Raw genomic sequence first — 23,246 nt, forward strand, 5'->3', positions numbered from 1 at the left:
ATCTCCATGGGCCATCAAACAGAGGATATTATCGGGTTTTGTGTTGACTTCATTCCTGGCCTTAAGAAGACAGGTCTCCCTAAATCGCGGTATGAGGGGAGACTGACTGGAAAAGGCACACTTGGAAGGGCCTCAATAATATGCAGGGACGGATATTCTTGGTCTCAAGCACACTACACAGTTCTATAGAACTCTACCTTGGTGACCCCATATGTCGATGAACACAAGAACAGTCTGTGCTCCAAACACCCGGAGCAGTGCGACGACTGGATTACATGTGAACACATCAGGACTTCCAGCAGTTGGTTGGAAACACGTCTCAGAGGTGACAAGACTGTTTGTGATGAGCTGTACTTGTTGTCCAGGGGACCATCTTTGACTGTATTGATTTACAAAGGATAAGAGATAAATGGGAATACATTTTACACGATTGACCAAGATCAAAAGAGCACCAACCAAAACAGCGGTGTCCGCTTTGATGCAACAACCGAGAGGGGAAAAGACACATATTATGGTTACATAGTGGACATATGGGAACTTGACTACGGACATGATTTTAAGGTCTCTTTGTTTAAGTGCAAATGGGTCAATCTGTCAGGAGGTGGGGTACAGGTAGACCCACAGTACGGAATGACAACAGTGGATCTGAAAAATCTTGGGTACACTGACGAACCGTTCGTCCTAGCTAATGATGTGGCACAGGTTATCTATGTGAAGGACATGTCTACCAGACCGAGAAAAAGAAAAGATAAGGAAGCGAATACATCATACGATGAGCCAAAGCGTCACATAGTTCTTTCAGGAAAAGGGGACATCCTGGGAGTGGAGGGCAAGACAGACATGTCTGAAGATTATGAAAAGTTTCATGAAATTCCTCCCTTCAAAGTCAAGGCTAACCCAAGCATCCTGATAAACGATGAAGATTATCCATGGTTACGGCGCAATAAGCAAATGACACAAGCGAAAAAAGTGAAGACTTTCTTCCGCAAAAATTATGATGATACCATGCCAACTTTGTAACAGACGAGTTCATTTGAAATGCTTTAATGTCTTATGGTTCGGCCCTCGTAATACCATTAATCCCGGTTCGCTCCTTGTCAACTATGTTCTCACCAAGAACACTCTCAAGAGGGCAGCCACGTGGGCCATTGTCCCGGTTCGTCTGAACCTTTTGGTCCCGGTTCCACGCACGAACCGGGACCAATGCGCTTCGCCCCTGGCCCATGACCATTAGTCCCGGTTTGTGCAACAAACCGGGACTAAAGGGTTGGTCCTCGTTGCGGTCAGAGTTTAGTCCCACCTCGCCAACCGAAGGGCGCTCACACCGGTTTATAAGCCCGTCCCTCTCTGCCTTGTTGAGCTCCTCTCAAAGTGAAAATAGATGCCCCTATACAGGGAATTTGACCTAAATTCATAGTGAATTTCTCTGAAATTCATATAAATGTATTATGAATTTAGGTTGAATTTTCTCTATAGACACATCTATGTTCATTTTTTCAGTAAAGTTAATCACAAACTTGTGATTCACACAAATTTCAAAGAATTCAAATTTTAACTATTCAAATTTGAAAACAAATGGCACTAACATAAAGTTTATAGTTTTTCTAAAACTAATGGCACTAACAGAAAGTTTATAATTTTGCTGACCTAAAAGCAAAAAGAATTAAAAAATAAAGCAAAAAACAAAAGAAAATAAATAATGCAGAAAATAAAAAAACTGGAAAAAAATAAAAATAGCAATAATAAGTATTTTGTTGTAAGTGGAAACAAAATAAAATAAATAAAGCAACAAAGAAAACAAAAAAAGTGTTTTCAAATTTGAAAACTAATGGCACTAACAGAAAGTTTATAATTTTTCTAAAACTAAAAGCAACAAGAATTAAAAAATAAAGCAAAAAACAAAAGAAAATAAATAATGCAGAAAACAAAACAAAAAAACAGGAAAAAAATAAAAATAGCAACAATAAGTATTTTGTTGTAAGTAGAAACAAAATAAAATAAATAAATCAACAAAGAAAACAAAAAAGTGGCGCCTACTGGGCCCCCACGGCCTGAATACAACTAGAAAACCCTACCATGGGCCAGGATTCAGGCCCGCAGGAGGCCCAGTGGCCCACAGGCACACAGCGCACGGTTAGGCCTGAAAGCCTGCAATTGAGAGGAGCTCGAGAGGGAAGGCGTAGCAGCGCTTATGAACCACTCTCGAGCTCTCTCAGCTAGCGAGGTGGGACTAAACTTTTGACGCGGGGCAGCACAAGGCCTTTGGTCTGTTGGGGAACGTAGCATAAATTCAAAATTTTCCTACGTGTCACCAAGATCTATCTATGGAGTCATCTAGCAACGAGGGAGGAGTGGATCTACATACCCTTGTAGATCGCGCGCGGAAGCGTTCAAGAGAACGGGGTTGATGGAGTCGTACTCGTCGTGATCCAAATCACCGATGATCCTAGCGCCGAACGGACGGCACCTCCGCGTTCAACACACGTACGGAGCACGAAATCTCCTCCTTCTTGATCCAGCAAGGGGGGAGGAGAGGTTGATGGAGATCCAGCAGCACGACGGTGTGGTGGTGGAAGTAGCGGGATTCCAATAGGGCTTCGCCAAGCGCTGCGGGAGGAGGGAGATGTGTCATGGGAGGGAGAGGGAGGCGCCAGGGCTTAGGTATGGTTGCCCTCCCTTCCCCCCACTATATATAGGGCCAAGGGAGAGGGGGAGGGCGCAGCCTTGCCCCTTCCTCCAAGGAAGGGTGCGGCCAAGGGGGGGAGGAGTCCATCCTCCCCAAGGCACCTCGGAGGTGCCTTCCCCCTTTAGGACTCTCCCCTCCTCTTGTCCCTTTGGCGCATGGGCCTCTAGGGGCTGGTGCCCTTGGCCCATGTAGGCCAAGGCGCACCCTCTACAGCCCATGTGGCCCCCAGGGCAGGTGGCCCCACCCGGTGGACCCCCGGGACCCTTCCGGTGGTCCCGGTACAATACCGGTGACCCCGAAACTTGTCCCGATAGCCGAAATAGCACTTCCTATATATAATTCTTTACCTCCGGACCATTCCGGAACTCCTCATGACATCCGGGATCTCATCTAGGACTCCGAACAACTTTCGGGTTACCGCATACTAATATCTCTATAACCCTAGCGTCACCGAACCTTAAGTGTGTAGACCCTACGGGTTCGGGAGACATGCAGACATGACCGAGATGACTCTTCGGTCAATAACCAACAGCGGGATCTGGATACCCATGTTGGCTCCCACATGTTCCACGATGATCTCATCGGATGAACCACGATGTCAAGGGCTTAATCAATCCCGTATACAATTCCCTTTGTCTAGCGGTACGATACTTTCCCGAGATTCGATCGTCGGTATCCCGATACCTTGTTCAATCTCGTTACCGGCAAGTCTCTTTACTCGTTCCGTAACACATCATCCCGTGATCAACTCCTTGATCACATTGTGCACATTATGATGATGTCCTACCGAGTGGGCCCAGAGATACCTCTCCGTCACACGGAGTGACAAATCCCAGTCTCGATTCGTGCCAACCCAACAGACACTTTCGGAGATACCTGTAGTGTACCTTTATAGCCACCCAGTTACGTTGTGACGTTTGGCACACCCAAAGCACTCCTACGATATCCGGGAGTTGCACAATCTCATGGTCTAAGGAAATGATACTTGACATTAGAAAAGCTTTAGCATACGAACTACACGATCTAGTGCTATGCTTAGGATTGGGTCTTGTCCATCACATCATTCTCCTAATGATGTGATCCCGTTATCAACGACATCCAATGTCCATGGTCAGGAAACCGTAACCATCTATTGATCAACGAGCTAGTCAACTAGAGGCTTACTAGGGACATGGTGTTGTCTATGTATCCACACATGTATCTAAGTTTCCTATCAATACAATTATAGCATGGATAATAAACGATTATCATGAACAAGGAAATGTGATAATAATCAATTTATTATTGCCTCTAGGTCATATTTCCAACAGTCTCCCACTTGCACTAGAGTCAATAATCTAGTTCACATCGATATGTGATTAACACTCAAGGTCACATCCCCATGTGACTAACACCCAAAGAGTTTACTAGAGTCAATAATCTAGTTCACATTTATCATGTGATTAACACTCGATGAGTTCTGGGTTTGATCATGTTATGCTTGTGAGAGAGGTTATAGTCAACGGGTCTGAACCTTTCAGATCCGTGTGCGCTTTACAAATCTCTATGTCATCTCCTAGATGCAACTACTACGCTACATTTGGAGCCATTCCAAATAACTGTTCTACTTGGAGCTATTCTAAATTGTTGCTCCATTATACGTATCCGGTATCTCTACTCAGAGCTATCCGGATAGGTGTTAAGCTTGCATCGACGTAACCCTTTACGACGAACTCTTTTACCACCTCCATAATCGAGAAAATTCCTTAGTCCACTAGTTACTAAGGATAACTTTGACCGTTGTCTTGTGATCCATTCTTGGATCACTCTTGTACCCCTTGACTGACTCATGGCAAGGCACATTTCAGGTGCGGTACACAGCATAGCATACTGTAGGGCCTACGTCTTAAGCATAGGGGACGACCTTCGTCCTTTCTCTCTATTTTGCCGTGGTCGAGCTTTAAGTCTTAACTTCATACCTTACAACTCAGGCAAGAACTCCTTCTTTGACTGATCCATCTTGAACACCTTCAAGATCATGTCAAGGTATGTGCTCATTTGAAAGTACTATTAAGCGTTTTGATCTATCCTTATAGATCTTGATGCTCAATGTTCAAGTAGCTTAATCCAGGCTTTCCATTGAAAAACACTTTCCAAATAACCCTATATGCTTTCCAGAAATTCTACGTCATTTCTGATCAACAATATGTCAACAACATATACTCATCAGAAATTCTATAGTGCTCCCACTCACTTCTTTGGAAATACAAGTTTCTCATAAACTTTGTATACACCCAAAATCTTTGATCATCTCATCAAAGCATACATTCCAACTCCGAGATGCTTACTCCAGTCCTCAGAAGGATTGCTGGAGCTTTGCATACTTATTAGCATATTTCAGGATTGACAAAACCTTCCGGTTGTATCACATACAACCTTTCCTCAAAAATCGTCGAGGAAACAATGTTTTGATATCCTATCTGCAATATTTCATAAATGATGCAGTAATTGCTAATATAATTCCAACAGACTCTTAGCATCGCTACGAGTGAGAAAGTCTCACCGTAGTCAACTCCTTGAACTTGTCGGGAAACTTCTTAACGACAAGTCGAGCTTTCTTAATGGTGATATTTACCATCATTGTCCGTCTTCCTTTTAAATCCATCTGTACTCAACAGCCTCACGACCATCAAGTAGTTCTTCCAAAGTCTACACTTTGTTTTCATACATGGATCCTCTCTCGGATTTTATGGCCTCGAGCCATTTATCGGAATCCGGGCCCACCATCGCTTCTCCATGGCTCGTAGGTTCATTGTTGTCTAGCAACATGACTTCCAAGACAGGATTACGTACCACTCTGAAGTAGTACGCATCCTTGTCATCCCACGAGGTTTGGTAGTGACTTGATCCGAAGTTTCATGATCACTATCATAAGCTTCCACTTCAATTGGTGTAGGTGCCACAAGAACAACTTCCCGTGCCCTGCCACACACTAGTTGAAGAGACGGTTCAATAACCTCATCAAGTCTCCACCATCCTCCCACTCAATTCTTTCGAGAGAAACTTTTCCTCGAGAAAGGACCCGATTCTAGAAACAATCCCTTATTGCTTTCGGATCTGAGACAGGAGGTATACCCAACTATTTTGGGTGTCCTATGAAGATGCATTTATCCGCTTTGGGTTCGAGTTTATCAGCCTGAAACTTTTCCACATAAGCGTCGCAGCCCCAAACTTTTAAGAAATGACAGCTTAGGTTTCTCTAAACCATAGTTCATACGGTGTCATATCATCGGAATTACGTGGTGCCCTATTTAAAGTGAATGTGGTTGTCTCTAATGCCTAACCCATAAACTATCGTGGTAATTCGATAAGAGACATCATGGTATGCATCATATCCAATAGGGTGCAGTTATGATGTTCGGACACACCATCACACTATGGTGTTCCAGGCTGTATTAGTTGTGAAACAATTTCCACAATGTCTTAATTCTGTGCCAAACTCGTAATTCAGATATGCATCTCTATGATCATATCATAGATATTTTATCCTCTTGTCACGACGATCTTTCAACTTCACCCTGAAATTACTTGAACCTTTCAATAATTCAGACTCGTGATTTATCAAGTAAATGTACTCAACATCTACTCAAATCATCTGTGAAGTAAGAACATAACGATATCCACTACACGCCTCAGCACTCATTGGACTGCACACATCAAAATATATTTCTTCCAACAAGTTGCTTTCTAGTTCCATTTTACTGAAACCGAGGATTTCAGTCATCTTGCCCATGTGGTATGATTTGCATGTCTCAAGTGATTCAATATCAAGTGAGTTCAAACGGTCCATTTGCATGGAGTTTCTTCATGCATATACACCAATAGACATGGTTCGCATGTCTCAAACTTTTCAAAAACGAGTGAGCCCAAAGATCCATCAACATGGAGCTTCTTCATGCGTTTTATACCGATATGACTTACGTGGCAGTGCCACAAGTAGGTGGTACTATCATTACTATCTTATATCTTTTGGCATGAACATGTGTATCACTACGATCGAGATTCAATAAACCATTCATTTTAGGCGTAAGACCATTGAAGGTATTATTCAAATAAACAGAGTAACGATTATTCTCCTTAAATGAATAACCGTATTGCGATAGGCATAATCCAATCATGTCTATGCTCAACGCAAACACCAAATAACCATTATTTAGGTTTAACACCAATCTCGATGGTAGAGGGAGCGTGCGATGCTTGATCATATCAACATTGGAAACACTTCCAACACATATCGTCAGCTCACCTTTAGCTAGTCTCCGTTTATTCCGTAGCTTTTATTTCGAGTTACTAACACTTAGCAACCGAACCGGTATCTAATACCCTGGTGCTACTAGGAGTACTAGTAAAGTACACATCAACACAATGTATATCCAATATACTTCTATCGACCTTGCCAGCCTTCTAATCTACCAAGTATCTAGGGTAATTCTGCTCCAGTGGCTGTTCCCCTTATTACAGAAGCACTTAGTCTCGGGTTTGGGTTCAACCTTGGGTTTCTTCACCAGAGCAGCAGCTGAATTGCCGTTTCATGAAGTATCCCTTCTTGCCCTTGCCCTTCTTGAAACTAGTGGTTTCACCAACCATCAACAATTGATGCTCCTTCTTGATTCTACTTTGGTGTCAAACATCGCGAATATCTCAAGGATCATCATATATGTCCCTGATATATTATTGTTCATCACGAAACTCTAGCAGCTTGGTGGTAATGACTTCGGAGAAACATCACTATCTCATCTGGAAGATCAACTCCCACTCGATTCAAATGATTGTTGTACTCAGACAATCTAAGCACAAGCTCAACAATTGAGCTTTTCTCCCTTAGTCTGCAGGCTAAGAAAATCGTCGGAGGTCTTATACCTCTTGACGTGGGCACGAGCCTGAAATTCCAATTTCAGCCCTCGAAACATCTCATATGTTTCGCGACGTTTCAAAAACCGTCTTCAGTGCCTCAACTCTAAACCGTTTAACTGAACTATCACGTAGTTATCAAAACGTGTATGTCAAATGTTCGCAACATCCACAGACGACGTTCGAGGTTCAGCACACTGAGCGGTGCATTAAGGACATAAGCCTTCTATGAAGCAATGAGGACAATCCTTGGTTTACGGACCTAGTCCGCATAATTGCTACTATCAGCTTTCAACTAAATTTTCTCTAGGAACATATCTAAACAGTAGAACTGAAGCGCGAGCTACGACATAATTTGCAAAGATCTTTTGACTATGTTCAGGATAATTAAGTTCATCTTATGAACTCCCACTCAGATAGACATCCCTCTAGTCATCTAAGTGATTACATGATCCGGGTCAACTAGGCCGTGTCCGATCATCACGTGAGACGGACTAGTCAACATCGGTGAACATCTTCATGTTGATCGTATCTTCTATACGACTCATGCTCGACCTTTCGGTCTTCTGTGTTCCGAGGCCATGTCTGTACATGCTAGGCTCGTCAAGTCAACCTAAGTGTTTGCATGTGTAAATCTGTCTTACACCCGTTGTATGTGAACGTTGGAATCTATCACACCCGATCATCACGTGGTGCTTAGAAACGAACGAACTGTCGCAACGGTGCACAGTTAGGGGGAACACTTTCTTGAAATTTTAACGAGGGATCATCTTATTTACTACCGTCGTTCTAAGCAAATAAGATGTATAAACATGATAAACATCACATGCAATCAAATAATAGTGACATGATATGGCCAATATCATATAGCTCCTTTGATCTCCATCTTGGGGCTCCATGATCATCTTGTCACCGGCATGACACCATGATCTCCATCATCATGATCTCTATCATCGTGTCTTCATGAAGTTGTCTCGTCAACTATTACTTCTACTACTATAGCTAACGGTTAGCAATAAAGTAAAGTAATTACATGACGTTTATGTTGACACGCAGGTCATAAATAAATTAAGACAACTCCTATGGCTCCTGCCGGTTGTCATACTCATCGACATGCAAGTCGTGATTCCTATTACAAGAACATGATCAATCTCATACATCACATATATCATTCATCACATCCTTTTGGCCATATCACATCACATAGCATACCCTGCAAAAACAAGTTAGACGTCCTCTAATTGCTGTTTGCATGTTTTACGTGGCTGTTATGGGTTTCTAGCAAGAACGTTTCTTACCTACGCAAAACCACAACGTGATATGTCAATTGCTATTTACCCTTCATAAGGACCCTTTTCATCGAATCCGATCCGACTAAAGTGGGAGAGATAGACACCCGCCAGCCACCTTATCCAACTAGTGCATGTTTGTCGGTGGAACCAGTCTCACGTAAGAGTACGTGTAAGGTCGGTCCAGGCCACTTCATCCCACGATGCCGCCGAATCAAGATAATACTAGTAAAGGCAAGATAATTGACAATATCGACGCCCACAACTACTATGTGTTCTACTCGTGCATAGTAACTACACATAGACCTAGCTCATGATGCCACTGTTGGGGAACGTAGCATAAATTCAAAATTTTCCTATGTGTCACCAAGATCTATCTATGGAGTCATCTAGCAATGAGGGAGGAGTGGATCTACATACCCTTGTAGATCGCGCGCGGAAGCGTTCAAGAGAACAGGGTTGATGGAGTCGTACTCGTCGTGATCCAAATCACCGATGATCCTAGCGCCGAACGGACGGCACCTCCGCGTTCAACACACGTACGGAGCAGCAACGTCTCCTCCTTCTTGATCCAGCAAGGGGGAAGGAGAGGTTGATGGAGATCCAGCAGCACGACGGTGTGGTGGTGGAAGTAGCGGGATTCCAACAGGGCTTCGCCAAGCGCTGCAGGAGGAGGGAGATGTGTCATGGGAGGGAGAGGGAGGCGCCAGGGCTTAGGTATGGTTGCCCTCCCTTCCCCCCACTATATATAGGGCCAAGGGAGAGGGGGAGGGCGCAGCCTTGCCCCTTCCTCCAAGGAAGGGTGCGGCCAAGGGGGGGAGGAGTCCATCCTCCCCAAGGCACCTCGGAGGTGCCTTCCCCCTTTAGGACTCTCCCCTCCTCTTGTCCCTTTGGCGCATGGGCCTCTAGGGGCTAGTGCCCTTGGCCCATGTAGGCCAAGGTGCACCCCCTACAGCCCATGTGTCCCCCGGGGTAGGTGGCCCCACCCGGTGGACCCCCGGGACCCTTCCGATGGTCCTGGTACAATACCGGTGACCCCGAAACTTGTCCCGATAGCCGAAATAGCACTTCCTATATATAATTCTTTACCTCCGGACCATTCCGGAACTCCTCGTGATGTTCGGGATCTCATCCGGGACTCCGAACAACTTTCGGGTTACCGCATACTAATATCTCTATAACCCTAGCGTCACCGAACCTTAAGTGTGTAGACCCTACAGGTTCAGGAGACATGCAGACATGACCGAGATGACTCTTCGGTCAATAACCAACAGCGGGATCTCGATACCCATGTTGGCTCCCACATGTTCCACGATGATCTTCTTCTCTATTCCTTTCTTCTTCTCCTCTTCTTTTTCTTCTTTTTTTTCTTCGATCTTCTCCTCTAGCTATTCCTTTCTTCTTCTCCTCTTTTTATTTCTTCTTCATTTTTTTATGTTTTATCGAGTCTGTCGTCGTTGATATACCCCTCCCGATAACTTCAACACGAGGGGGTGGGATATAAACTCCCGATAACTTCAACACGTGGGGGGGGGAGTCGATATACCCCCTCCCGATAACTTCAACATGAGGGGGGTCGATATACCCCCTCCCGATAACTTCAACACGTGGGGGGGTCGATATACCCCCTCCCCGATAACTTCAACATGTAGGGGGGGCGATATACCCCCTCCCCAATAACTTCAACGCGTGGGGGGGTCGATATACCTCCTCCCCGATAACATTATTTTCCCGTGTATGTATCTCGTCGTTGTCGATATTACCCCCTCCTTGAAGCGTTCTCGAGGCCACCCCAAACCCTTGAAGCGTTGTCGAGGCCACCCCAAACCCTAGAGAAGCAGCGTCGAGGCCACTAATTAATATGATTCCTTACTGTGATTAGCTAGCTAGTTCTACGTTCGCCACTAATATATCCATCTGTCATGTTTGAATAATAATTGTCATGTTGTAAATATTTGTAGAAACTATGGACACCCCCCGAGACGAAGCAAAAGAAGCGTTGTTGGGGGACATAATCGCACAAGGAAGTGATGTCGTCTACTCGTTGTTTGTCAACGACACCGATGGTCTGGAAGGAGAGGGTGAAGAAGCAGCTGGCTATGATTATGATGGCTCCGGTGACCCAACACTACTAGGAAAAGGGCTAAAGATAGGATTGACACTAATGGCGCACCAGACAGGTGGTGCGCCACTACTATATACTAATGGCGCACCTGGTGGAGATACGCCATTAGTGTGGAATACACTAATGGCGCACCAGGCAGAAGGTGCGCCACTAGTAAAAGAAATTTTTTTTTCATTTTTTCAAACATTCTAATGGCGCATCCGGGCAAAGTGCGCCATTAGTAGTTAGAACTACTAATGGCGCACTGGCGACAGAGTGCGCCGGTAATTTTTTTTTTACTTTTTGGCAAAAAAAACTTTCTAATGGCGCACCGCCGCTCGGTGCGCCATTAGTATGCTTCCCCCCCCCACTCCACCTACTCCCCTCCCTCCCTTCCTCCCCACTCAGTACGCCCCCTCCGCCCCAACCGTACGCCGCCGCCGCGCCCCCACGCCCCTGCGTCCCCTCCGTCCCCTGCCGCCGCCGCCCCGACCCTCCAGAAAATAGATCATGGGCGCCCCTCTGGCTCTACCTCGTCGCGCTCTTCCTCCTCATCGCACTCCTCCTCGTCTTCACCGTCTTCGCCTTCGTCGTCACCAACCGCGGCGCCGGCTCCGTCGTCTCCGGGCACGGGTATAGGGAGTACCGCCTCGGGGAGTACTCCACCTGGCTGCAGCGCCGGGTCGAGAGCGCCGGCAACTGGGCCAAGATCCGCAGCTGCCTCCGCGACGGCGGCGTCTGCCAGAGGTTCAGCGCCAGGGGGAGTCGCTGCAGCAGTTCGTCACCAACAACCTCTCCCCGATTCAGGTCAATTTCTCCGCTTGTTCTTCGCTCTTATGAGGTAGATGTGGTTTAATGCTTGCAATTTGGGGGGTTAATCGAATTGCTATACTGCTTGGCTGTCTATTTGTCTAGTGTGCTAATGGATACAGCTAGCCTGCCTTTTCTGGCTGCATGACAATGCATTATATTAGGATGGGGGTCTGCTAAAGGCTAATTAATGGAAGATCTTAGCAGTGGTCACTCCTAGTGCTAGCGATTCAGCTTGATTCGTTGAGTTTGGTTCATGGCATGTTTGGGTACAAATCAATGCCACTTAATTTCAGTAATTTTTGAGGATGCTCATGAGATTGTTGTTTATTTGTACACCGTTCTGACGAAGGAATGACCTTGTGGTAGGATTTGCGTAAACTTTACCCAATTGTGGACTTGGTGTACCCATGAAATTTCTCACATTGCACAAACTGTACTCAGTTGTGGGAATACCGTGTTCATGTCAATTACAGTGTCCACTTACGAAATTTGAACCCTTGACATAATTGTAGTGAAGACTTACTGCATCTGTGAGTTGCTTTTCCTGGAGGTGGTTTCTTTGGAGTGCCACTTTAGCTTTTGCCAAATGCAAATATAGGATGTAGCTTACCTGAAATCCTGAATACACCATTCTTTCTGTATGTGTAATCCACTAGTATCATAGCATTGTATTACCTACAATTTTGGTGCTACATTGTCAACTAGCTACTTAATTTCTGTACCATTATCTTCCACTGTGTTGTACTGCTGTTGTTTCCTATCTTGCTGTTGCCTGGCTGTCTATTTGTCTAATAGTATCATGCTAAATAGATACAGCTAGCCTGCCTTTTCTGGCTGCATGGTAATGTCTTATGTCGCGATAGGGTCTGGTAAATTTTAGTGGAAGATTCGAGCACTGGTAGAGACTAGTGTGAGCTATTCAACTTGATTTATTCAGTTTGGTCATGGCCTGTTTCTGTATAAATCGATTCCACTTGATTTCAGTAATTTTGAGGATGTCCATGATATTGTTTTGCTGTACTCTATTCTGATGAAGGAATGGCCTTGTGAATCCACAGGACTGGTGGAAGAATCGTGGGATCCCATCTCCGCAAGGACCACCACACGTGACACTTCAGTTCGCGTGAATAACTGCTCTGCAATTTCCATGCTATGCTACATTGTCGATTAGTGACTTAATTTCTGTACCACTGTCTTCCAGTGTGTTGTACTGCTGTTGTTTCCCCTCTTTGCTATATTGCACTGATTTCTGAATTCCCGTTTTTGCACTGGATCAAGGGTGCCACCCTCCAGAAAATCCATTTTATTTAGCATACCAACATGTCAACCTACCAAGTACAAGAAATGCAAATAGAAACATGACCAAAAAACATTCGCCTTCACCTGATTTGACATTTCCTGCTTGCCCGGGGGCGGTATATTTCTGTTTATGTAATGTAGATCAGGGGATTACCCCAAACTTGATTAACTTGTATGAAGCATACATTTATTACAAACAGTGGAAACTAAACTAGCCCTACTTGTTAGCCGGTCTCTCCCATCAACTTTTTATATGTCTGCCAGATCATGATTTCTTCTTATATACAAGGTGTTATTTTAGCTATGAACAACGATATGATTACAAGTCCATTGCCATACCACATTCATAGTTTGGAATGTATCTCTCTGCTATCTTATCATACAATCAGTTTGAATTATTGGAGGATGACCACGATGAAACTATGATGCAATATGGTAGTGATGATGAAGATCACACTGGTCACAATATTGGTGATGATGACGAGTAGTTCTTATTATCTTCTGTGTTCACGTCTCTAGATTTTATCTCATGTGTTAACATCTGTCTTAATACCTTGCCTTGCCTTGTTCGGTTGTAAGGGTACTAATTTGGTCTCTTCTGCTGCTTAATTATCAGAGATGGCGGGAAGCAGCCACCGCCGCTCTGCGACACCGCAGTACGAGTTGGATGCTTCCGAGTTCTTCACTATCATACTTGGGACTTCAGTATCATCCATGACGCAGGTATATAAAATGAGAGATCTCCCCTAGCTTCACCCATCTCATTATGATATCTGTTGTTTGCCTACATCACTCATTGTCCCAAACTGCAGAGGCTGCCTGACAGTTTTAAGAACATGCTGATGGGTGAAGATCCGCCAAATAATGTGAAGGTGCGACAGGCCGGCAGCGGGTTTCGCAGGCTGTGGGATGTGGAGTTGGTGATCAAGGAGGGACACATGTACTTGTCTCATGGGTGGGAGAAGTTCTACCGTGCCTACGACCTGCGGATGGGGTACTTCCTTCTCTTCAGGTATGACGATGACGCCACCATGCTCATCGTGAAGGTGTTCAACGCGACTATGTGTCGCATGCGCTACGCTGAAGATTATGATGCCAGTACGTTCTGCCTCTTCTTATTCCTCTACATTTGGCTTTGTCTCACATCGATTGTTAACGGTCATTGTTGCATTTGGACAGGTAATGGGAGCAGCAGCAGCGACAATGGCTACAGCCAAAGCAGCAGCGACCATGGCTGTAGCGAAAGCAGCAGCGACCATGGCTGTAGCGAAAGCAGCAGCGATTCTGGCTGTAGCGAAAGCAGCAGCGATTCTGGCAGCAGTATAGACAACAAGAAGGATGATCCGGACTGGAGTGCGGGAGAAGAGGAGCAGAGTGGGGATGAGGAGCTGCAGGATGACGATGGGCATCAGGCTGAGGATGACCTAGTGCTGGTGGTGGCTGACCAAGGGCAAGAGATGGTGATGGCTGACCAAGGGCAAGAGATGGTGGTGGCTGACCATGGGCAAGAGATGGAGGTGGCTGAGGATGACCTAGCGATGGTCGTGCCTGAAGGTGGCCTCGCGATGGTGGTGGTGCCTGACAATGACCACGCACCGGTGGTGGCGCCGGCGATCCCACAGCTGGGCGACATGACCACGCCAATTGAGGTAGAAGACTACATCCCACTGCCTCCACCGCCTCCACCGCCTCGCCGCTCTTGGTGCATCAGGCTGAGGAAGGAGAAGGAGAAGAACAATGCATGAGAACTGAACTTTGTCAGGTATGTCAGATCTCCAAAATGATATATATATATATATACTTAGTTACCTATGTTATCTCAAATATGCTTAGTTTCCTATAGGTTAGCTTCATTTTACCTAAGTTGGCTCTAATATGCTAACTTAGAGCTTATATGCTTAGTTTCCTATAGGTTAGCTCCAAAATAACTTATGTTAGCACAAAATGATCAAGTTTACATAATAAGCTTATAGTCTTTTTCTTATTCTTCTTCTTTTCCAAAATGACATAGGTTAGCTTCATTTTACCTAAGTTGGCTCTAATATGCTAACTTAGAGCTTATATGCTTAGTTTCCTATAGGTTAGCTCCAAAATAACTTATGTTAGCACAAAATGATCAAGTTCACATAATAAGCTTATAGTCTTTTTCTTATTCTTCTTCTTTTCCAAAATGACATAGGTTAGCTTCATTTTACCTAAGTTGGCTCTAATATACTAACTTAGAGCTTATATGCTTGGTTTCCTATAGGTTAGCTCCAAAATAATTTATGTTAGCACAAAATGATCAAGTTTACATAATAAGCTTATAGTCTTCTTCTTATTTCTTTTCCGAAATTCTTCTTATTCTTCTTCTAGTGTTCTTCTTCTTCTAGTATTCTTCTAGTCTTCTTCTTTTTCTTCTTCTAACTTCTTGTTTATCATTTTGCAGATTTGATTTAATTCACGGAAGCTTGCATGGATGGAGTGCTTCTTTTCCATTTGTGTTTTTATTTTGTATCAATGTGAAACTTTTGTGAATTGATGGATAACGGTGTTGGATGAACAATGTGAAACTTTTGTAATATGTAACGATGGAACTATGTGTTGGCTATGTATGTATATATGATGAAACTTGTGTGTTGGCTATGTATGTATATATGATGGAACTTGTGTGTTGGCTATGATTGTTATATGGATGCTTGTTGTATATATATGTGTTGGATATCTCATAGGTGAAATAGTGACCTGAGATTAAGAAAAAAAAATAAAAAATTGTTACTAATGGCGCATTACCGTGCGGTGCGCCATTAGTATAGCAGACACTAGTGGCGCACCGTGGGCAAAACTAATGGCGCACCAGTGGTGCGCCATTAGAAAAAAAATACTAGTGGCGTGATACTAATGGCGCACCAGTGATGCGCCATTAGTAGGCAAAACTGGTGCGCCATTAGTAGCCCTTTTCCTAGTAGTGCAATGCCGGTGCAAGAAGGAGACCGTGAGGACGGCTCTGGTGACCCAATGCTGGTGCAAGAAAGAGACCGTGATGACGGCTTCGGTGACCAAACCAAGTCCGGCCAGGTATATATATATTAGTTAAGCCTGTGCTCACTAGCTAATTGATGCATTCATTGTTTTGGTATGTACACATATTAATTAACTCTTGTCTTTGTTCTTTTTTCTAGCCCTCCGGATCGAGCACAACTTCGGTAAAGAGACGAGGCCCGAAGAAAAAGTTGAGATCGGATGAAAGGTTTGAGATCATAGAAATCACGCGCGACGGCCAACCGATTGAACCCATCTGGACAAACAACGCATTTGTTGCTCAGTGCGGGGTTCTGGTTAGGGACAAGATCCCGATCAGCATCCAGCAATGGTTAAAGCCAGCTAAAGAAGACCCTGAGGTGTCTTATGTCAATGATATGCAGAAAAATGATCTTTGGACTGAGCTGAAGTCAAATTTCACCCTACCGCCAGAGGATGATCCGGAGAAGCCAATTAAAGAGCAATTAATCAAGTCTTTTGCTCTTAAGAAGATGGCAGACCTATTCAGGAGGTGGAAGAAAGACCTGAATAGGTTCGTCGATAAAAAAGAGACACCAGAATTCAAGGGCAAATATGAGAAGATCAGAGATGACTGGCCCACATTTGTGGCCCATAAGACATTGGAAAAGAGTAAGAAGATGTCGGCGACAAACAAAAAAAATGCTGCGAAGAAGAAGCATCACCATCGCACGGGGTCAGATGGCTACCTCATAGCCCGTCCTAAGTGGGCCAAGGCTGAGAATGATCTGCTTGATAAAGGGATCGAACTAGAGACAATGAACTGGCCAGACCGTTGCTGGACTTGGTTCTTTGGGGCTGGCGGAACCTTGGACCCTGTATCAAGGTAGTGCATTTGGACGGACGAGCAATTGGAAATGCCAGTCAAGAGGCTTCAACACTATATCGATGCAGCGCAGCAAGGGACGTTCGTTCCAGACAGAGAGAACGACGAGCTCACAATGGCCCTCAGGAATCCTGAGCACCCTAGACGGACACGAGGCACGCCAGGCTCCGTTCCGTGGAAGGCTGGGTTTCCGGACGCAGGCGGTTACAAATGCCAGGAGAGGAGGAAGAAAGTGCAGCAGACCCAACTGCACGCGCTGCACGCAAGGGTACAAGCGATAGAGGAACGAGAAGCAAATCACAGCAAACAAACTGCCGAAGCTTCCCCCGAAGCTACCCCGCCATCTCAGCGGAGAAGCAGTGTGGCTTCCACCGAGCTGCTTCAGCCGGAGCATGTCTTGACGGCTCCTGCCAGCTATCCCGTGGATGCTATCACGGAGTCTCAAAATTGCCACCTTATGACGCAATGTATGAATTTGAAGGTCAAGGCGGCTGTTGGCTCTGTTTTTCCTACTGAACCCGGCACAACTTTTCACCGCCAGCCGATTCCAGAAGGATATGCTAGGGTGATGGTGGATGAAATAACGGAGGGATTTGATCCAGCTTGACCACCCTACCGGTGAAGGGGAGACTCGGCTGGATTCTGCTTTGAAGACTCCATGCCTATGGTGGAAGGAGCTCATCAACCATCCGAACTGGACGCCTCCGCCGCCTCCTCCTCCTCCGGCGAGTCAGGGCACTCCGCCTCCTCCGGCGAGTGACGATCAGGGCACTCAGCCGGCTCCTTCTCCGGCGCGTGGCGGCACTCCGCCTCCTTCTCCGCCTGCGCCGGCGCGCCCGAGCAGCCAGCCTCCTCCTTCTCTGCCTCGTCAGCAAGGGCGGAAGAGACCCGCCGCCGCTCCGGCTGCTCCGGCGCGTCGTAGTCCTTCTCCTCCGTCTCGTAAGCAAGGAAAGAAGATAGCCGTTCCGTCTGCTCTCCCGGCGTCTAGCAGTACAGCCAGAGGCGGGAGGAAATACAGATTCGGTCCTTCTCTGAAGACTCCAGAGAAGTTACCATACGAGATGACCCCGGAGGAGAACGTGAAGATCGCGCGAACCGAAGTGAAGGACTGGTTTCAAGGGTTGAAAGCACAGAGACATCCACCTCGGGAGGAGAAGGTGGATCCGGTAAAAGCGAAGCGCACTCTGGCTGCCCTGAGAAAACCACCCAAGTCTCCGCCGAAAGGCAACTATGAGCGCATTATTGGAAAGGCATTTGTCGAAGCGGAGCGGTCGGGAAGTACTGTCAGTGATCAAAGGATGAAGGAACGACGAGCTGGGAAACAAATTGCCCAGCTCGGCGAACAAGCGAAGCAATCGTGCCCCCCGCTCAAAGTGCCTAGCGACATCGTCGCTAATGATCCGAGGATGGTGCCTGGTTATAGCAATCTTGGAAATTACCTGCCCGATGATGTACATTATCATTTCTTGGAGGTGCAGATACACAGATACGAGTACGGGAAGCCTCTCGTCAAAGATGAAAGATCTCTAACAACGATGATGCGAAGATTTCATGATTGGTACATGAAAACCTGCAGAGAGTCTGGGGGGAGGAATACTTTGTATCTGAGAGTTAAAAAGGAGCATGACCTCGTTGAAATTGAACTGTTGCATGTTCCATTTGAGGAGTTCTTTCAGTTTTTCAATCAATTGGCCCTCGATAAAGCAATGGTCACCTGCTACTGTCTGTAAGTAGTACTACTTCTGTCATTAAGTCTCTCTATATAGGTCAGCTCTTTCATTGCATGTATTTATAGTTATCCTCACTATATATGCAGATTGAAGATCGTCGAATTGAAGAAAAGACAAATCGGTGATATTGGGTTCATTAACACAAATCTCATAGATGCAACTGAGATTAAATTTCATGCCGAAGATACCGAGGCCAACTTGCTACGATCGTTGGTAATAAATGAAAACAAAGATATAATACTCTTTCCTTACAACTCCAAGTGAGTGTTACTGTCTTGTGCATATTCGGTTTCCCTTATATATTAGTCCAGGTTATAGTAATGTAATTGATGAGTTATGCATGCGTGCGCAGGTTTCACTATATTCTCCTAGAGATTAAGCTTGAGCAGGGAGTAGTAACTGTCTTAGACTCGAAACAAAAAGATCCCCAGGAGTATGCGGACATGACTCAAATGCTCGAGAAGTAAGTTAAATCGATCATTATCCACCATATCAGCAACTTTGTCATTTCTGATATCAAGTAATTGTTTTCTTTGTCTGGCAGGGTTTGAAGAAAATTCACCAAAAAAGCTCCAGGACTGCCGAAGAAGCTGGAATTTAGACACCTGAAAGTAAGTACTATAGTAGCATGTTCCGCGCATCTCCTAGTGATTCAAGCGCTAGTTTCATCAATACCATTTGGCATTCTTGCTTATCAGTTTGATTGACCTCTATTTCTTTTAAAGTGGTTGTGGCAGGAATAAGGGAATGATTTCTGTGGATACTACGTTTGCGAGTCCATCCGCCACACGACCTGTGAGCGGGACTACTCTGACGAACAATATGAAGTGTGTAAATAACAATATTCACAGTTTTATTTTATTACCATCATTTGTGTTGAGTTTCATTCATTTATATATATATATATATATATTGACCCCCTTCTTCAAATTAGATGTTTCGGATGCGGGATGAACTCCTAGCACCAGATCGCATGCGAGCAATTCAAGAGGAATTGGCGGCATTCTTTCTTGACCACGTGATCGCTGAAGACGGAGAATACTATGTGGACCCTGCGTCCATATATTAGGAGATTATATTTGTAAGAGATAATTATTGTATATGTAGCCGGTAGTGTCGGATAGATATACGAGAGCTTGTTGTTCGACCAATCTCTCGGAGAAGGAGAGGTGGTCGATATCACTTCTCTCTGTATGCATATATGTTCATGACGATCTTCTGTTTCCTTTGTTTGCTTACTAGCTAGCTAGCGTGTCTAGTCCTCTCTATACGTATGTATAGTACGTAGCGTCGACCAAGCACGGACATAAAATAGGACACTTTTCTCTATTAATTAGCTAGGTAACACAATATATGAAACACCTAAATTAACCTCCCAAAACCCCCAACCCCCCCTTCAAAAAAAACAAAGACCCCAGCCACAGAAATGCTGACGCGTGGATGCCTATTGGTCCCGGTTGATGCCACCAATCGGGACCAAAGGCCCTCCTGCCTGGGCTCGGCGCACAGGCCATGTGGAGGCCCATCTGTCCCGGTTCTGGACTGAACCGGGACTAAAGGGGCAGGGCATTAGTAACGACCCTTTAGTCCCGGTTCAGGAACCGGGACAAAAGGCCCTTACCAACCGAGACAAATGGGCCGTTTTCTACTAGTGTCATAGACTTAATTGCTTGTGAAGTACACTAACATACCATGTCACACAACCAAAACAAGCCACGATTAACAACTCGGATAGATAGAGATACAATAACATACCATGTCACGCAACATCACAACCATAGCTAGCCAAACTGCAGGTCATCATAATTTAACTGAAAACAAGCTGCGGCCATCTTCGGTTCTCATTTTTTATCCCGTCTTCACTGGTTTTCCTCGTTAACGCCCTGGACTTGTTCTTGTACCCCTCTGTCGCCCTTGACACAAACTACATAAGCAGTAACCGCAAGGAAGACTGTCAGATTGGCAGCTGCCTCCATATAACACTTTGTCCTTGTAGCGAACCGCCCCCAGGTCCTGCAGGTCAAAAGAGATTATATATATCAACTCCTGCCAAAGAACCAGAAAATTATAAGGAAAAAATAGATCTATTGTACGTACCAGGGAGTGGCATGTGGTTTTGGAGTGCCTTTTGGTAGAGAAATTCTCTGGAGTAGTAGCCGCATTTCAGGCTCACCAAGCAGCTCCACTCTCTTCTGCATCGCCTTAGATACCAGTTTGCGGAGCTCCACTTTCTTTTCCTGGATTGACACTCAGAGATCAAGTAACCGCTGGTTGTGATTGATAAGTAATTAAGAAGAATGCTTTCCAAGACTATCAATCAAGTGAGGTCCGACATATACAGATGCATCGTACATGTGTGTGTGGCATTAGTCACAGAATCATACTTACTGTATATGGATAAATGAAGTCGCAGGATCATACTAGGAAGTGCATCAAGCACAAGATGAGACGGTTCAAGATACCAAAACCGCAGCAACATTCAAGATACAAAGTAATACATCAATATGTCTAAAACCGTCATCTTGACAACATCTGTCGATACTCCTAACTCATTGATGAAGGAATACATAAAGTGTGAGCCGAATACCCAGACCTCTCACCTAATCCTAACATCGAAAGCAGGGGGGCCCAACCAAACCACACACCAGGTCAGGGGCACAAACCAGTCCGACACACTCTCATGGGTAGTCGCCGCTGTCTTCCATCGATCCATCTTCAGAGCAGATACTTACACATCGACCTTGCCAGGCCGGTTGTCGATGCCACCACGGCGCCAGACAACAGATCCTCCCTACGCGCGTCCATCATCACACATCCATCGCCGAGGCCCTGCCGCGCCATGTCACCAAGACTCCACGTCGTCGATGCGTCACATGGAACGCCTCTCCACGGCAGATGCCGTCCACTGATCCCTCGAGCCTATGCATACCTTCAAGAATGACGCCCCCAAGAGGGTACAAACACAAGAGCGCCGCCATCATCTGATCGACCGATCTAGGGTTTTTCGAGAAGGTGGCGGATAGGAGTCTAGAGCTTCTCCACGATGATGCCTTCAGGAAGGGGACGACGCAGAAAACGCCACCATCGCCGACCTTGGCAATGAGCCAGGAGTAGGGTTTTCACCCGGATCCACTCGAGGAACCTCCATCCAGCCTCGTGCGCATGGGGCCGCCACCGCATATGGAGTAGGCGGCACCGGCCAGAACAGATCTGATGGAGACCAGACCATACGTACAGCTGATCCATCCACCACGCCCTCCATGCCGCAGCAGCCAATCCGAGATCCGATCGGCTGCAGCACCGCCCGCCGCTGCTGCGAACCAAGGCCGGCCGCCGCGCCGCAGGACCCGACCAGCGCCGCACTTCCAGACGCTAGGGGCCCCGCCCCACCCCAAGCCACGGGAGAGAAGGAGAGACGCCCGCCACCGCCATCTGCCCCGGGCTTAGCTCGGCGGCGTCACGTGGCGGCGACGGGAGGAGAGGAGGGAGTAGATCGGGGCTCGGCGGCGCCTAGGGTAGCGGCCCGCTTGAGTCGCCCGATGCGGAGCGACACGGGGGGAGCGACTTATGTGTTGCAACTAATGATTTGCTTGAGGGATGGGTGAACAGACATGCTCAGACCAACCATGAAAATAAGGTTGCCGGATGATATGATTTGCATGCAGTAAGAAGTTACTCAGGATATACAGGTCCAGGCCCGGCCGGTAAACAAGTATATATGATGACACTAAGTAAATAATTGATTTTGCTCTTGTTTTAGGCTAGCTAATACAGGAGACACATGCTAGTTGATGTTTCAGTTGCACGGGATTCGATAGGTCATAAGAAGATGTCAATTTTGGTTAAGATATGTACCTCGCTGGAGGCCTCGCTGGAGAGCTGGCGGGAGCGCATGAGCCTGCTTGGCGCGAGCAGGCGTCCCTCCTGCATGACCGCCGCCTGCGTTCGCTGGAGCAGGGAGCAACCGAGCTTCCTCGCCGCGCACCGAACCGCCGCCATCGTCACCGGCCTGCATACAATTTGTTAGGGATTAGGATGACAAGTCCATCACCGCCGGCCGGCCGCGTATACACACACACCATCGATCGGGTCGCAGCCGTGGCGATTTCGGTAGGTTTTGGTGAGCGTACCTTAATTGCGGGTCTGGGCGTTCCGTCTTCCTCGCGCGGCTAGGGGTGCTTTTCTTGCGCTGTCCGGAAGGTGCGGTGCGCCAACTTACAATCTTGCGACCAGGCCCGGCCGAGTGCAGTTCTTGTTATTTGAGAGTTCTTGTTCTTGGAGGTTTCGGCCCAACTGTGGAGATCTCGGTAGGTTTCCTTTCTCTTTCCTAACCCCTAAAAATACTCTTTTGGTGTTTCTCAAAAAAAAAAACTCTTTCGGTGAGCGTACCTTGTGGATGTGGGCTTTCCTTCTCAAGCAGCTAGGGTTCCTCTTTCACCTCACCGCAAACCTAAACCGACCGGATCTCGAAAGACCCATCAAAGGCACAAAATCACACACCCTCCATCGATGATAAGCACCCCAACAAAACGGGGATAGAACAAGGAAGGCACTATTCCTAAATGGGGAA

At 46.1% G+C, this 23,246-nt stretch overlaps 2 protein-coding genes across 2 annotated transcripts; one reads left to right on the forward strand and one right to left on the reverse strand.

Annotated features, from left to right (window-relative positions):
- Nucleotides 1-11,373: 11,373 nt before the first annotated feature.
- LOC147993120 (uncharacterized) lies at nucleotides 11,374-15,728 on the forward strand. Its single transcript, XM_087542300.1, has 6 exons — nucleotides 11,374-11,776; nucleotides 12,841-12,905; nucleotides 13,698-13,804; nucleotides 13,894-14,179; nucleotides 14,261-14,843; nucleotides 15,510-15,728. Exons 3-5 carry the CDS (start codon nucleotides 13,700-13,702, stop codon nucleotides 14,824-14,826), a joined length of 957 nt encoding a protein of 318 aa, XP_087398426.1. The 5' UTR covers nucleotides 11,374-11,776; nucleotides 12,841-12,905; nucleotides 13,698-13,699; the 3' UTR covers nucleotides 14,827-14,843; nucleotides 15,510-15,728.
- Nucleotides 15,729-20,535: 4,807 nt separating this feature from the next.
- Nucleotides 20,536-22,675, reverse strand: LOC147993121 (uncharacterized). Its single transcript, XM_087542301.1, has 3 exons — nucleotides 22,532-22,675; nucleotides 20,774-20,913; nucleotides 20,536-20,689 (listed from the first exon to the last, which is right to left on the reverse strand). Exons 1-3 carry the CDS (start codon nucleotides 22,673-22,675, stop codon nucleotides 20,536-20,538), a joined length of 438 nt encoding a protein of 145 aa, XP_087398427.1.
- Between the last annotated feature and the right edge of the window lie 571 nt (nucleotides 22,676-23,246).

This window comes from Triticum urartu, chromosome 1A (assembly GCF_056163025.1).
Source record: "Triticum urartu cultivar PI428250 chromosome 1A, HENAU_Tu73, whole genome shotgun sequence".
Lineage (NCBI taxonomy): Eukaryota > Viridiplantae > Streptophyta > Magnoliopsida > Poales > Poaceae > Triticum > Triticum urartu.